The sequence below is a fragment of the Petaurus breviceps genome, unplaced genomic scaffold (assembly GCF_028583685.1).
Source record: "Petaurus breviceps papuanus isolate PSGF00001 unplaced genomic scaffold, PetGlider_PUasm1.0 118, whole genome shotgun sequence".
NCBI lineage: Eukaryota > Metazoa > Chordata > Mammalia > Diprotodontia > Petauridae > Petaurus > Petaurus breviceps.
This window is the reverse complement of record NW_027185616.1, coordinates 19,066,754-19,084,091: the sequence shown is the minus strand read 5'-3', so window position 1 is coordinate 19,084,091 and position 17,338 is coordinate 19,066,754. Positions and strand designations below refer to the sequence as shown.

General features: G+C 40.7%; 1 protein-coding gene across 1 annotated transcript in view; it reads left to right on the top strand.

The window, feature by feature from the left end:
- DOCK8 (dedicator of cytokinesis 8) overlaps nt 1–13,868 on the top strand; it is a 329,548-nt gene extending 315,680 nt beyond the window's left edge. Inside the window, exons 47-48 of the mRNA XM_069086859.1 lie at nt 11,535–11,705; nt 12,714–13,868. Coding sequence (XP_068942960.1) covers nt 11,535–11,705; nt 12,714–12,774 — 232 coding nt within the window. The 3' untranslated portion in view covers nt 12,775–13,868. The remainder of the gene's footprint in view (nt 1–11,534; nt 11,706–12,713) is intronic.
- The last annotated feature ends 3,470 nt before the right edge of the window (nt 13,869–17,338 follow it).

Sequence of the window (17,338 nt, the reverse complement as noted above, 5' to 3'; positions counted from 1 at the left end):
TCATATTATGTACTTACCATTCATCAAAAAATACTTCAATAAATAAAAAAAAACAAAGGATTGTATATGAATTTGTGAACTCTGTTAGGTACAATTTGTTTTGGAAAAAAAATTGTTAAATTTAGCAAACAAAATTGCCACATTTATTTGTGTACTTAGTTTTGTTCAGTCATGTCCCAGTCTTCATAACCCTGTGTACCACACTGCCCATGAGGTTTTCTTGGCAAAGATATTGAAGTGGTTTGCCATATCCTTCACCAGTAGATTAAGGCAACAGGTTAAGTGACTTGCCCAGGGTCACACAGCTAGTGTCTAAGGTTGAACTTGGACTCAAGTCTTCCTGACTCCAGGCCTGGCACAGTCTCTCCCCTAAGCCACATAACTGCCTAAGATTACGCAATTACTAAGAGTCTTTGACCAGATTTGAACCCAGCCCTTTCTGACTCCCAAGTCCAGTCCCCATTAGGACACGCCACAGTTAAGTGCTTAAGATCATGCAGGTAATAAATAGCAAAGCTGGGATTTGAACCCACATCTTTGGACTCCAAATCGAGAACTTTTCCCACTGCCCATGCAGTCTTCTATGTGATTATGAAATCCAAATGTGAGTGCTGGTTTTTGGTGATGGAAGCCATCGGTAGAAATGTGAGCACAGCGATCTGGCCGGCACCATAGGAGTCTCATGATAGGGAAGAAGCCCTTCCAGGTGGACAGCGTGAAGGAAGTTATAGACACAAAGGCCCTGGCACCAGGTCCTGCTGCATTTGCCAAGCTGCTGCCTATATCTTCCACCATTATTTCCTGAGATAAGTAAAACGCTTCTAACTTTTCAGATGCCAAGATGGAATGGAAACAACATTCTTTCTTTCTCCTTCTCCTCCAATTAGCCCCAGATTATTGTTAGATGATTGTAATAAGAGGAGCCAGTTACAGTTACACTAAAATAGAAATAGTTTCTTTTTTAAAATGTATATTTACTTAATTTCTCTTTGTTATCACTCTTTTTTACAATAGTCCTTTTTTTAAGTACATCTCAGCATAACCACCACTGCTATTAAGCCCTTCCTTGTCAAGTAAAACCAAATGACCCTTACAGTGTAAGCAGTATTCCCTACAAGGAGTACCCCTTCTCTCCATTAATAATAACAATGGTAATAATAATAGTTAACATATTTATACAGCACCTATTATATGCCATTTGTTGTTTCAGTCATGTTTGACTGTCTGTGAACCCATATGGGGTTTTCTTGGCAAAGATGCTGGAATGGTTTGCCATTTCCTTCTTCAGCTCATTTTAGAGTTGAAGAAATTGAGGCATCAGACTTGCCCAGGGTCACACATCAGTAAGTGTCTGAGGCCAGATTTTGAAGTCAGTTCTTCCTGATTCCAGGTCCAGCACTCTGCCCATTGTACCATCTAACTGATAGTAGGAAAGCATGGTTCAGCATCTGTTAAAAGGGGAGTTTTAACATTAAGCATCAGAAGCACAGACACAGGAACATCTGAATTTTTCAGATTTTTTTTCAGTCACATCTGACTCATCATGATGTGATTGGAGGTTTTCTTGGCAAAGATGGAGTGATTTGCCATTTCCTTCTCCAGCTCATTTTATAGATGAGGCAAATAGGGTTAAGTGACTTGTCCAGGGTCACACAGCTCGTGTCTGAGGGCAGATTTGAACTCAGGAAGATGAGTCTTCCTGACTCCAAGCCCTGCACTCTATCTATCTTATCACAGGGGAGGCAGTGCACTACAATAGGGAGAAGACTGGCAAGACAAGCAGGATTCAAATTCTACTTTTGTCACTTACTAGCTGGGTGATTCAAGCATGTTATGTAGCTGATCCTCTGCTCCCTCATCTGTAAAGTGAAGAGGTTGAATCTGATGGTCTCTGGGGTCCCTTCCAGTTATAGAGATCTATGGTCATAGGATCTTCTGAATTTTAAGCTCAGACAATTCATGAAGGGGAGGTAGTATGGCACAGTGTCTGAAATCAGAGGATCAAATCCTGCTTGTTTGACCTTGAATAATTCACTGAACTTCCATGGGCCTCAGTCTTCTGAAAATAAGGAGGTGGGTTTAGATGGCCTCTGGGGGTCTGGTAGGTTCCTGAGGCCTAGATCTTTGAGCCTAACCAAAGATCCCTTTCACCTCTATAGCTATTCTATGTTCTATAAACTGAGTAGCTTAAACTAGATGCCCTTTCTAAGGCTGAAAGATGATGTTATGGAGAGAGTACCGCAGAGTGAGTCAGGAAGACCTGCATTTGAATCCTGCCTCAGACACTTGACCTGCTGTGTGATCCTGAGTCACTTCACTGCTCTCAACCTATTTATCCATCTGCAAAATGGAGTTGATCATGGCCTCTGTCCCATAGGATTATTGCAAAGATCAAATAATATGTGGGTTGTTTGGTTTTTTTTTTTGGCGAATCTTAAAGCAATTATATAAATGTTGGCTATTATTGTAACAAGCAGCTCACTTCCAGCTCTATATCTATGATCTTAGGATATCAGAAGATCAGAAGTGATGAACTGGTTTTTCCCCCCCTAACTCGAGTCAGGGCCAGTCAAGGGGAAGGAGTAAGAACTTTCTGACAGTTGTCCAAAGAAATGTTTGGTATTTGTATTTAAAACAACTGGAGAGAGCAGGTCTGCATGGCTTAAAGTAAATTCAAGTCTCTTTGACCCTTAAACATAAGGGGCATGCGTGGTTCAGGGGCACCTTATCCAAATGAAGTATGACCTCTGTTGTGCTGCCAATGTCAGTGAGACCCATAACAACAGGCAAAGCCAAGCCAAGCCATGAAAGCTGGAGCAACTTCGGGAGCTATCGAACCATATCCTGGAGCTCTTACCCACCCTCCTTCCCTTACCCCAAGGACTTACAAGGATGAACATGATTTGTCCTTGTTCAGTCCTGCCCAACTTCATGACCCCAGTTGGGATTTTCTTTTTTTTTTTTTTTTTTAAGCAATCAGGGTTAAGTAACTTGCTCAAGGTTACACAACCAGGTGTTTCTGGGTGGGTGCTAAGTGTCTGAGCCTGGATTCGATCCCAGGTCATCCCGACACTGGGGCCGGTGCTCTTACTCGCTGAGCCACCTGGCCGCCCCCAGTTGGGATTTTCTTGACAAAGATACTGGAGAGGTTTGTCATTTCCTTCTCCAGTTCATTTTACAGATGAGGAAACTGAGGCAAACAGGCTTAAGCCTACAATAAGCTGATTGGTTGTTGCCCTTCATTCTCGAAGGGGACCAAAATGATACCACAATGTTAGAGTCAAGTTACAGTGTATCCCACTGTGGCCCCTCAGACCAATAGGAGCTTGGGATGCGCTAGTAAGTGTCTGAGCCTGGATTTGAACTCATGAAGATCAAGCTTCCTGACTCTAGGCTGGAGCTTCACCCACTGCACCAGCTAGTTGCCACTGAGCCTGGCCATCTCTGGTCATAGTTTGATTCTGCCTTCTTTTCCCTCTCATCTCTTCACCCTTTCTGATTTCCTGCATATACAGGGATAAACACTGCTGCTGGCAGAAGTTTAGGGGGCAAAGCTCCATGTTTGGAGTCAGAAAACCTTCGTTCAAATCTCGTCTCTGATGCTTTCCACCTAAGTGAACTTGTGCAAGGCGCTCCAACTCCCCAGATCTGAGTTTCATCTGAAAAATGAGGGGGGTTTATTTGGGGGTCTCCAAAGAGTCCTCCAGCTGTCAGCTATGCTCCTATGATCATCTCCCTAGGAGAAATCCAGTTCAGTCCAGTTAGAGGAGAGGGGGTCAGATAGGGGAAGAAAAGGAAAAAATAATCTCTAAAGCCAGCTCTAAAGAATTTTATGACATCACAGGCTCCCTTAAATTTGAGAGAACTATGATTCTGTGAATCCCATGAAGATTGTCCCTAACCCGGAGCTTGAAATGCTAGCATTTATATAGCACTTTAAGGATTTCAGAGTGTTTTACATGTATTGTCTTATTATTTCTCACAAAAAAAAAAAAAACCTGTTAGGATGCTATTATTGTCCCCATTTACAGATGAGGAAACTGAGGCTGGGAAAGGTTAAATGATTTGCCTAAGGTCACATAGCTAGTGAGTCTTGGAGATAGGCTTCAAACTCAGTTCTTCCTGACTCCAAGTCCAGAGCTATATCCACTAAGTAATGTTAAAGTGAGTCTGATGATAATCAGGCAATAACCACTGTAAAAATAACTCAGATATATGTGTCCTTTTAAGGTTTACAGAATGCTTTCCTCACAATGACTCCATAAGTATTTTAAGTCCATTTTATAGATAAGGAAAATGAGACTCCAGAACTATGCTGAGATAACTGTCAGACCAAAACTGAAACTTAAACCAACTGATTCTAAATCAGTGTCTTTTGGACCACACCTGCTAGTTCTGAAAATGCTATTGTGAAAAAAATATCCCTCTTTTCTGTTTATGTTGTGTATCAGAAGCCCTTAGAAAGAGCCACGTTGAGCTTCCTAATACAATATGTGAAATGCCGGGGTCCCTCCCTGAAAGCTTTCAGAGCAAACACGTTCCAGTGTCTAGCCCCAGCCTCATCCTGCAGCCCCTTCCCCTCCATGTCAAAGGCTTCCCTGTAAAGGAATGAACATACCAGATCTGACTTTAAGGATCCTGTGCCCCTGACCACAGACATTGGGTAAAGGATGACACTCTTCTGTATTAGCACAGATTCATTCCCCTGAAGAGCAAGAAAGAAAAGAAAAAATATACCCATTAAGCCTGCATCCTGAACACTTTCTTCTCCACCCTATCTAACAACCTCAGAGGCTTAAATCCCAAAAGTATGCATTTCTGACTCCCTCACATAACAGGACAATTCATGGATTTCATCATTATCAAGGATAGTTAAAACACATTCCCTTGCAAATGGGAGGGTGTCTTGTGTCATATTCTGTGCCTTATTTCCCAATAGATGACAATGGTATCAAATAAAACAGAGCTTTAAAAATGCTGACTTCAGTTGGGTACAAGCTCATTGCCCCAAATAAGGAAGGCTCAGAAGTTGTTGTCAAGGATGTAACCATCACTACCCTTTTGTAATAGCATCCTCACAGCCCAAACCCCTTTGCTCTCTGTACCAAGGACCTTGGGCAATTTGCACACAGATCTGGAATATCAGACCTTCCCAGGTACACCCAAGAAGGAGGGACACAGGTGAGATGACTTGGGAGCCTCAGGCCTGCAGAGATGTATTATTCTGCTGCCAAGATGTTTCCTTTGAATGTCTCTCCCTCAGTTTTCCCAAGACAGTCAGCTTTGCAACCAAGCATTATAGGCCTCCATCTATCTAATACATGGCCCAGAAGCCTTATCTCTCTTTGCTTTCATCTGTTACCTGCAGTCATTTGAAGGTAACCAAAAACAACTCAAATAAGAAAAACCTAAAAATGAGCACCAGTTGCTGAGTGGAATTTGGACTTAAGGAAGGAAAACTTGATAAAGACGTGATAGGCAAAATCCAAGGGAAAAACTTGCTACCAAACTGGGGTTCATCAGGCTGAGAGGAGTCATACCTGGGGCCTAGAAAGAAATGCAGAATATTTCTAACAGCCAGGCTAAAGAATGAGCCAGCAAGTGTCAAGAAGGGCCCTCAACAGTGAGAAAGAATATATATCTGTATACACATGTAGGCAATATATATATATATATAATATATGTATATGTGTATATATGTGTGTGCAAACACATACACCCATCATACATATATACATATGTGCATGCATACATATATACATATGTATGTGTATACACATACATATAGGCAGCTAGGAGCACAGTGGATAGAGCCCCAGCCCTAGAGTCAGGAGGACCTGATTTCAAATCCAGCCTCAGACACTTACCAGCTATATGACCCTGGGCAAGTCACTTAACCCTGTTTGCCTCAATTTCCTCATCCATAAAATGAACTGGAAAAGGAAATGGTAAACCACTACTGTAGCTTTGCTAAGAAAACTCCAAATGGGGTCACAATGGGTTTATAACAAATACATATGTGTGTGTATATATATATATATATATATATATGTGTGTGTGTGTGTGTGAATGTATGTTAAACATATATGCATACACACATGAAATGAGCCATCTGTAGTTCATGCATTGGGATAAACCACATTTAAAAATAAGTATTCTTTTGGTATTTTTTTAAAAGACCAAGCCAGAAAATTTAGATATAAAACAAAAAAAGAACTGTAATGCCTGATTATTACTTAACTACCTACCTGTCTGGTCTAAATAGAGACCACCTAACCTCCTTTTCTATAGTTTGTCTTGTGGACACAATATGGTGTGATAGAGAGATGGCTTTGGAGCCCTAGGTTCAGACACTGTGTCTGACATACTATTTCTAAAACTAAAAAGCTGGAGAGAAAGCGCTAACTTGCATTGGTATAAGGTACTCCTTGGAATCCCATACTCCCAATGTAGTCCCAAGTCCGGTCCCTTTAGAGTTTGTAGCCCATTAGAACTTCTGGCATGATACACAAAGTACTAGACTGGGAATCAGGAGATCTGTCACTGACAACTGACAGTAAGTGACCATTTTTCTGGCACTTAGTTTTCCCACATATAAAATGAAGGGATTGAATTAGATGATCTTAAAGGTCTCTTCCAAAGAGCTCCTTGAAGACAGGGACTCTATCTTACCTTTCTCTGTCTTCCCAGGGATTACCACAGTGCCAAGGATTTGATAGGTTCTTGATAAGTACTACCTTGACGATTTTTAAAATGTTTTTATAGTTGATGTTGGTGTTGAGTTGTTTCAGTTGTATCCAACTCTTTGTGACCCCATTTGGGGTTTTCTTGGCAAAGATACTGGAGTGGTTTGCCATTTCTTTCTCCAGCTCATTTTACAAATGAGGAAACTGAGGCAAACAGGGTTAAGTGACTTGCCCAGAGTCATACAACTAGTAAGTATTTGAGGTCATATTTTAGCTCATAAAGATTAATCTTCCTGATTCCAGGCTTGACACTCTATCCACTGTGCCACCTAGCTGCCCAATATTTTCTACTATTTAAATTATCCCTTCCCTACTCAGCAAGCTACCCCTCATAACAAAAAATTTAAAAAAAAGAGGTACAAAGGCATTCCTCAAAGCCAACCAGTCCCTTCAACCAAGTCTGCAATGTTCCACTCCTGTAGTCCCCCACCTCTGTAAGCAAGGGCGGGAGGTACATTTTCTCACCTCTTCCTCAAGGCCATAACTCTGATGTTCTTGTGATCTTTCACCAACTTGCTGAAGACATGCCAAGATAAAGCAGCAGTCAAAGTGGGACACTAGGGAGATGTCGAGAAGGTTACCGCCTTTGAAGGAGAAACTCTTCATCCCTTAGGTGGTAGCAGTGATAACACAAGGAAGCCTTCCATGAGGTACTCTCGGGCTTAACTCATCACATATCCTCTCCTTTCTATTCTTTTCAAGTTCAGATTTCATGGGAAGCAGAGGAAAAAAAATTATGAGTGTCATTGCTGCAAGAAAATGCTTGTATTCTGAGTTGGGGTCCTCATTCTATCACCTACCAGTTCTGTCACTTTGCCTGTAGCCTCATCTATAAAATAGGCACAGTGATCCTTCTCTGACCTGCCTCACAACATATATTTCTCCAAAACACCCAAACAACACACACACACACACACACACACACCATTCACCATGTCATCAGAGAGAAGGCACCAGTGGAAGGTCAGGCATCCAGTCAAGACCAAACAGACATAGTGAAGGCCAATAATCAACAAGTATTCTTCCTATACCACCTTAATAAATACCCTTTTCTAAAAGTCAGTTAAAGTCTGGCTAACAGATTTTAAGGGAAAGCACACCAGTGGGGGCCCATGAGCAGCAGTGCTTACAAAACCACAGCCCCTCAGTGTTGCTAATAGAATCCCAAAGGGAAAATTAGTCAGCTTCCCTCTGGGGCCCCAGGTCACCAATGAAAGTGGGAATTTAGGAAATAACCTTAAAGGGGGTGCTAAATAATATTAAGGCATAACATGTATTTTTTTTAACAGGATCATTAATACATTGGAACATAGATTTAGCCATGGAAGGGACCCTAGAAGTCATGTAATCCAAGCCTCTTACTTACGGATGATAAAGTGAGGGTCAGAGAGACTAACTGACTTGCCCATAGTCACACAGCTAATAAGTATCTAAGGCAGGATTTGAACCCAGGTTTTCTCTTGACTCCCAATAGAGAACGATATCCACTATTCTATTCCATGTCTCACATTCACCATTACAGAACTCCTAAAACATTGGTTAGCTTCATCATCACTCTTTCCCCACTAAAAACAAGAGTCACAAAATCAACTTTGCTAAAGGTCACCTTATAAAAAGTACCACACTATCATTGACTTTGACTCACATGCCCTAACCCTGTCTGTATATAATTTGTTTGTGTTACAATTCTAGTGCTTGTAGTTAACATGATTTAATTTCATACGGGCATTTGCTCATTACCGTTGAACGAGAAGCAATAAAAAAATAATGAGGGAGTGATGGGAATTTTTCAGTATTCATGGGCCATACCTTTCCTTCCCACCCCATCTCCCAAACCTTTGATATATAACCTTAGGTACCCTGTAATTTCACTTCAATCAAATGTGAAATGTAAAAGATAGGCAAGAATCCGGTTCTGTCAGTCCTGAAATGATGGATTAGTTCAAAGGAACACTTACTAACACTGTGGTTCATTAGCTCAGTCATGAGACCAGCATCACCATTCGCTTTCTCTGTTAGAGACCAGTTGGCTTCGCTGTGTTCTGTAGCCACAAACTTCAGGAGCAGCGGTATGGAAAATGTGGGCTGCTCACCCCCATAGGACTGAAAAGAGAGTGTGTATGATTCCGTGACTCAGGATAAATCCATCATCGTGACCAGGAAAATAACTCAAAATGCAACTTTGTCTTCTACCCTTTGTAACACCTATTTCCTCACCACAGTCCAGTGCCTTTCCAGCAAGCCACAGGTCACCATTGATCTCTTAATTGCTTCATCGGGTTCTCTTTCTTAATCCTCATCCTCCTTGACCTTTGTGTAGCATTTGACACCATTAGCTGACACCACCTTGACCCTCTCTTCTCCTCAGGCTCCCATGACACCACTCTCTTGTTTTTCCCCACACTCAGTTCTTCTCTGACCCCTGAAGTATGAACGTCCCTGGAGAAAAGGTCTGTCTTTGGCCTTCTCTTATTACTCTGCACAGGCAACCTCTTCCCATTTCTTCAGCTATCATTTCTATGCACATAATTGCCATATTTTTTAGAAGCTTTGCCTTTCCACCCCCCTTTACCTCCTCCCGTTCCAATTTTTCAGTGACCTATTGGATAGGTCCCATCATACACCCCAAACTCAACATGTCTAAAACAGGACTCTAAAACAATTTATTCATCCCAGCTTTTCTATTTTATCAAACACTTATTGGATCAATTACTAGGTGGAACTTAAGGATATATAAATTAAAATGGCAACATATTCCTTACCTTCAGGAAAGAAGTTTCTATTCTACTGTGCAATAACTCTGTTATTGGTACCGCCACCCCTGTAGTCAGTCATTCAGGCTTGAAACCTCAAAGGCACCTTTGACTCTCCCCCTTGACCTCTTCCCCACACTCAATCAGGTGCCACGTCCTGAGGATGCCAACTCCCCAATAACTCATGATCAAAGGATAATAGATTTAAATCTTGAAGTGACCTCAGAGGTCACACTCATTTTATAGATGAGGAAACTGAGGCCCGTGGAGGTTAACTGACTTACCCAAGGTCAAACAATTGTGAAGTGGCAGAGGTGGGATTTCGACCCACGGTTTCCACTGTACTATTCTACCTTCTCTTTTCATTCTTATCGCCACCATCGCATTTCAGGGTCTTGTTACCTCTTTCCTAGATTCTTCTGATAGTTTCCTAACTATTCTTTCTGCCTCTAGTCTCTTTCTTCTTCATTCTATCTTTCATACAGCTGCCAAAATAATCTTTCTATTGTACAGGTTTGATTATGTCTCTTCCCTTCTTTGCAACCTTCAATGGCTCCCCACAACTACTAAAATAGAAACTTTTTACATGGTCATGGGAGGCTCTTTATCCAATGGCTTCAACTTACCTTTGCAAATTTATTAAACACTTATTCACTTCATGTACCCTATATTTTAGCCAAACTGGACTATGAGACATTACCTAATATGTAAAGCCCTCTCTGGCTCTGGGCATTTGCATATGCATTTAATAGATTCCCTTCCTTCTCTGCCTGTAAAAATCCTTCCTTTTTTTTTTTTTTTAAAGCAATTGGGGTTAACTAACTTGCTCAAGGTTACATGGCCAGTCATTTCTGGATGTGGTGCTGAGTGTCTGAGCCCAGGATTCGATCTCCAGGTCATTCCAACACTGGAGCCGGTGTTCTTACTCACTGAGCCACCTGGCCGCCCCTAAGTCCTTCCTTTCTTTCCAGGCCTAGCTCAGGTATCATTTTTTCAATGAGGCCTTCATTTATCTCCTTGGCGAGAGGTAATGTCTCCCATTCCCAAACCTCTCATTCCTCTCTAACTTCTTCTGTGGACCCATCTCATTTTAACTCATACTACGGTGATTCATGTGTATGTTTCATCTCTCCTCTCCCACCTCTCCACATTCATACAAACACATGATGGGGTCCAGATGGGCTCCAGATGAGGTCATAGTAGAGACATCTATTTTTCCATTTAAAGTGGAGATTTAGATCAGATAGCTTCTGAGGTCCCTTACAGCTCTCCCATCATCCCATTATCTCTGAACCCCAGGACCTAGCACAGTGTCTTACATACAGTAGGTACTAAAAAAATTTTGAATTTAATTGAATCATAGGATCATAGATATAGTTGGAAAGAAATTTCAAAGTTCATCTAGCCAAATGACCTCATTATACATATGAGGAAACTAAAGCATAGACTTGCCCAAGATCATTAAATATTAAGTGGCAAAGTCAGGATTCAAACCCAGAATTCTGTCATTTAATCTTGAGCCTTCATAGTCAATACTTAAAGCTGTGAAACTAAGTGATATCCATATTCTTTGTACTAATCTGGATTAAACTCAAGTGTTGTTTAGTCATTTTTCAGTTGTGTCTGATACTTTATGATCTCGTTTGGGGTTTTTTTGGCAAAGACACTGGAGTGATCTGCCATTTCCTTCTCCAGCTTATTTTAGAGATGAGGAAACTGAGGCAAACAGGGCTAAGTGACTTGCCCAGGGTCACATAGGCAGTAAATGTCTGAAGCCAGATTTGAACTCCGGTCTTCCTGACTCCAGGTCCAGTGCTCTGTCCACTGTGCCTCTTAGCTATCCCTAAACAGTCTGAATCACTAGATTTTTGCCTGTGATTCAGCTAATCTGTGGACTGCTTTTTGTGAGCTGAACCACAGCGTCCATTTGAACCGTTCACAAATCTCAGAGCTGCCAGGAACGGCATATTTGTACCACTTTTCCACCATGAAGTAACCACACTTCTCTTGATCCATTTGACTGTTCTGTGCTCAGGTGTGGTGAGGCAGTGGAGAAAAACAAACGTCTCATCACTTCAGACCAGAGAGAGTATCAACAGGAGCTCAAGAAGAACTACAATAAACTAAAAGAAAACCTCAGGCCCATGATCGAGCGGAAAATCCCTGAGCTTTACAAGCCAATATTCAGAGTTCAAAGTGAGAAAAGGTAACGGAGGGACAACGCATGAAACATCATCCAAGGTGGCCTACTTGCTAGTCTTCACATGGGAGATTCCAACTCCTACCTCCACCCCTTTAGCCAGGCTGTGCCCATGTTTGGAATGCATTCCCACCTCACCATCACCTTTTAGAACCCCCTAGATTCCAACAAGAATCGGGTCAAGTGCTGCTAACCGTGAGAGGCCTTTATTGTTCTTTATTGTTTTTCCTCATCTCAAATTATCATGAATAAAGTAAGGGCCCTTTGGGGTGGATTAAAGGGAAATAAGTATAACTATATTAATAACTATTAATAATATCTATAGTATTTATATCTATATTATTATACATAATTATTTGTTAATATGTTATTTGTGTGATATAACTATTAATAATATTGATAACTATATTTAAAACAAAAGGCAAAAACAGAACTTTGAAAAAAATATTTAATATCATGTATACATTTTCCATTAACATATCATTCTCAAGTAGACTGTGAAAGGATGATCTTTCATTTTATTCTTCTAACGCCAGCACCTAACAGAGTGTCTTGTACAAAGTAGGCGCTTAATAAATGTTTGTCGGATTGGATTATTGGGATAAGAAACCTCTCCCTCCCATCCTGGGGGTAGCCTTATTTCCCCTCTCTGACTGGCCTAGACCCTGAGAAGGTGTTAGAAGCACCATGAAATCACAAAAATAATATAATAGGAACCTAGAGGATGGGAAGTTAGGACAATGGGATCCACTCTGCCTGGAACCCCCTTGTGTCCTTCTCTTTGACCCTTCTGGTGCCCTTTCATGCTGGCCTCCAGTCCAACGCCTTCCCGAGGCCTATGTTTTTTGGCACAGCCTGAAGTGAGGACAGCCCGCCATGCTTACTCACTGACTTCTTCATGATTAATAGGCTTCCCCCTCTGGAGGGTGATTTGTGCTTCCTCCTCTCCTTTTCTTTCAAAGACTGATTAATCTTTCTCACCTCGATTTTTTTTTTGTCTCCCCTGAATTTCAGGAACTCTTTCCACAGATCTAGTTTCAGGAAATGTGAAACCCAGTCGTCCCAAGGCCCTTAAGTAAAAGCTGCCTTCACCCATACAGACCGAAGCCCGGGAGAACACTCCAATGCTTTGTAAAAAAAAAAAAAAAAAAAAAGGACATTCTCTACCACAGCAGCCCACGTCTCCCTGGCAGGCAGCCCTCAGACAGCTGGGAGACCGAATGTACAACACCCAGGGGAGAAGTGGAAATTCTACCACATCTGTCCTGATCTGATTTTGGTGGGCGGGGGAGAATGTAGGAGCAAAAAGCCACAGGGGACAGGCTTGGGCTCCTTGTGTATTTATTGAACCATGTTTTTCGTAGGATTGTGCAAAACAAGGCATTTGAAAAAAATCATCATTTCCTGCTGAATGGCCAATCACTGTTTACCCAGAGGGACAACTTCCTCTGTCATCTCTTTGGGTTTGACTGGACAACTCTAAATCACCTGAGGCAAGATGGAAAATGTTGCTGGCCTTCCTATCTAGAGTAAATTTCACTTCTCTCTCCATGGGGTGGGGTGGAAGGCACTCTTCCAGTAGACAGAGGAGAAAACAAATCTCTCATTTGAAGTCCGAACGTCCCAATGGTCAGTAATCTGGTGATAAACTACTTATTTATGAAATTTGCCTGGAGGTTAACTGTGGATTTATGTAGTTGCACATTTTCATTTTACTTAATTATTTTTATGATGTTAAGTTAAATTAACATCATGTTATTTAGAGAAATGCATTCTGAGCACTGATTTTAGGAAATATACGGTACTCAGTAGCACACTTGAAAAATGAGTAGCCCACAGACAGACATTCACTCAAAACAATTTACCCTGTATGCCTTTTTCTTTCTTGTTTTCTCTTTGGGACCACATTTTATCTTCTACTCTGTCTCCCAGTTTAGGGAACCTCCCCCCCCCCCACACACAGTAAATTTACATCTATGCTGTAAAGGCTGTAGTTCTGAGTTCTGCCATCTTCTGCTGGCTTTTTTTTTTAGATGAATGAGAACAAAGTTATGATATAAGATTTAAATTATATATTTTTAAGTGACTGTCTTGAACTGTTATCATAAATGTAACCTGAGTTCTTGGTATTTTTTATTTAAAAATACAACTCTGATTTTCACTGCACAAGTGTTATTTTGTCATCTTTTCAATTCTCTAATTATTCAAAGTACTCAGAGAAGAGAATAGTATAGAAATAGACATATGGCTTTTCTCCTAACAAATACGAGAGTTCCTGGTCTGTATTGCCCAAATATGTTTCTTCTCAGTCACAGATTTTTGCAAATGTGTCATAGTGGATGGAGTTAGAAAGACTTGAGTTTGAATTCTGCCTTCAACACATACAGTCTGTGACCCTAACAAATCACTTAACCTCTCAGGTCCTTACATTGCACTTAAGACTCCAGTACTGCTGTAATGCACCATATGTGTTCCCAGAAATCATTTTCCTATGTAAAGTCACACAATAAAAACTACAAGGCTTATGCTGAAAATTGAATTGGAGGCACAAAACTTCCAACAATAGACATTTATTCTTATGGCACTGTCTCCAGTGGTCCACAATTTGGATTCCTTTATGCCTATTGCTTGGGAGAGGTCCCATCTCTCATTTCTTTCACAACACTTCATTATTAAGGGGCGGCCAGGTGGCTCAGCGAGTAAGAGCACTGGCTCCAGTGTCGGGATGACCTGGGATCGAATCCGGGCTCTGATACTTAGCACCACACCCAGAAATAACTGGCTGTGTAACCTTGAGCAAGTTACTTAACCCCAATTGCTTAAAAAAAAAAAAACCACTTCATTATTTCAAGCTTCTCCTCAATATTTAAATTACATGTGCTGCCTGACATTTTTAAAATCAGGATGCTTTAAGATGTTTGGGATATTGAACAAATGGTTTTTTATATAGAAAAGTTCACAAAAGGGGGAGAGGAAATAGCAAAACACAACATTGTAGTAATACATGTAGTGAACTGGGGAAGCTGGTAGCTGTTTGAAATGTATTCATGTGTGGGTTTTGTGTATTCCTACATGGCTCTCTTCAGTCAGGTATGATTTTCTGCATTTATGTAGTGTTTCTCTTCTATAAAAGCAAACATGAAATTCACATTATGCTCAAACTGTTCCTTAATATAGTAATCATTTTGCAACCAAGTTTGCATTTTCAAAACAAACGTTGAGGCAGAATTGACTGTGTAAACTGAAAAATAGTGACTGATATAAGGAGTTCCTTCAACAGGAGTTTCCTTTACCAATGGAGTTAACGTTTAGGATAAAAAAAGATGAGATCGTGGAGGATTTTCAGTGTAGGTATTCTAAAGGGCTTTTTATTTCTACTGTATATAAGTATAGATATACCATAAATATATGCAGTCATATGTGTGGATATATATGTATGTATAAATCCCTTCATTTATATGTACATCCATACACTTAGCAACTGGAATGAGTACATTCTTTAGGACGGTAGAATTTAGAATCTTTAGAATCAGTTCCCATTGGAATTGGAATATGACTTCAGAGATTCAACCCATACCTGAAGTATGAATCCTCAATTTAACATCCCTGACCCCTAGCCTGACATCCCTCACTGGAAGACAGACATCTGGTGACAAAGAGCTCATTATCTCCCAAGTTAACCCAGTCTCTTTTCTAAAGTGATGTAATTGTTAAGGCAGTCTCTCCCTGTATCGAGGCAAAATCTTCTTCCCTTACATACAGACATCAAAGTTTCTCTACTGTAGGACAAAGCAAATCATTTCCTTCTTTCACAGATAACTGGTACTTTTATTTCTTTAAACACCAACAGATAAGAAATTTTAATTGTTTGATATAGCTACCTTTCCAAAATAGATTTTACGCTTCTAAAGCAGGGAAGCATCATACTAAGCATATTGGAATTTTTCCTTGATGCTAATGGACTCTAACAGCCCTTATGCTAAATGGCCCCAGATGGCTATGGGGTTTTTTCACTCTTGTGTCTGTTCATTATAATTTTTCTGCCCCATTCCTCACTGCCAGGTTGTGACCTGTCACTTCTTGCTGCTGTCACTATACCAACCTCCATCAGAATCCAATCCACTTCTAAGAATTTGTAACACACACAATGGTGTGGACTGGAAAATAAATAACTAAACTTGTTAAAATCCTGTCTAGAGTAAGAGTAAATAGATTTTGAGTGAGGGCCTGAATTGATTTCCCATGATTAAAATGCACAAAGTGACATTATTTTGATGACCCTGAGGCCCTTTTTAATCATTTTCAGGTTCTCATTTAAAGTTGTTAAATAAATGACCCGTACACAAGTCAGGTGTTACTCTATATATTTAAATTGTAGGATGAGCAAAAAGTTGGTACATTAATCTTGTAAAAATTCATCCTGAATTGAGAGTAGAAAAAGAGGCATCAGAGAGGTATTTAAAGTTATATAGCACCAGGACAGTGGGGACCTGAGAGGCACACCATTAGGTCGGTAATTTCCCAAACAATTCCTGGGAAAATGTGTATAGTTTAGAAGAGTCTAGTATTTTTTAGAAGTTGAATATACTATGATAGAGGGCTTGCTCTTAAGAATAGAAACTCAGAACTGAAAGGGTCATCTTGTCCAAGTCTCCTTCCATGCCCCATTTTGAAGATGAGAAGACTCAGGGCCAAAGTAAAGACATGACTTTCCCAAGATCTTAGAGGCAGAGCTGGGATTTGGACTCAGATTTTGCTCTTTCCACTCTGCTGCCTTTGATTGTCATTAGAAGAGCTTGTAAAATAATCTTCACTAATCGTTCTACCACCTCATCCCCAAAAATCGTCCTTGCCACTACCTTTAAGAATCTCAGGAAAACAAAATTGCCTTGGTTGGGCTTTGGGGATCCAACATTGCTTTAAGCTCCACTGTAATGATCTGTAGTGTGGTACTCACAGGGCATTACTACACAGACACATTCAGGGTCACTCCTCCATTTGGGCATTTATGGACCCATCCAGAGTCTCCCACCTTTGCCCTTATCCTAATTATTTGCATTTTTGCATCCACCGTCACTATTTTCTTCATATACCTATAAAGGCAGCTCATTTTAAAAGATACTCAATTTAGAAACCCCAAAGGTAAGGTGTTCCTGAGATTGCAATCATACTTCCCCCAAAAGGAACTCCTGAGTAGATTTTCCATTCTACTGAGATGACTGTGTTCCCAGCAGCTGCCAGTCTTACCTTAATCTGGTTTGTACCACACTGCCCAGGACTTTTCTTCTCTGTACTCACCCTAGAATAAAAAACAGGGAAATTTCTAACAGATTCTATGAAGGTACTCAATACATCATATGGATACTAGGCACGATACTGCTTGTTATTTCCTTCAAATCAGAAAAGGCATGACATAAAGAACATGCAGAAACCCATGAAAACACACAGCCATCAAATAATCATCATTCTCAGTATACCTCTCAAAAAAGTGAGCATCTTTATGTCTGCTGAACAGATATTTCCCATTCATCCCACTGCCTTAGTAACTCACCGCAAGTATCACAGAGGGGCAGCAAGGTTCAGATCTGGCCAGTCAGAGTACTGCCTGAATCCTTCAACTGTAGGTCAGTCTCTCTTCA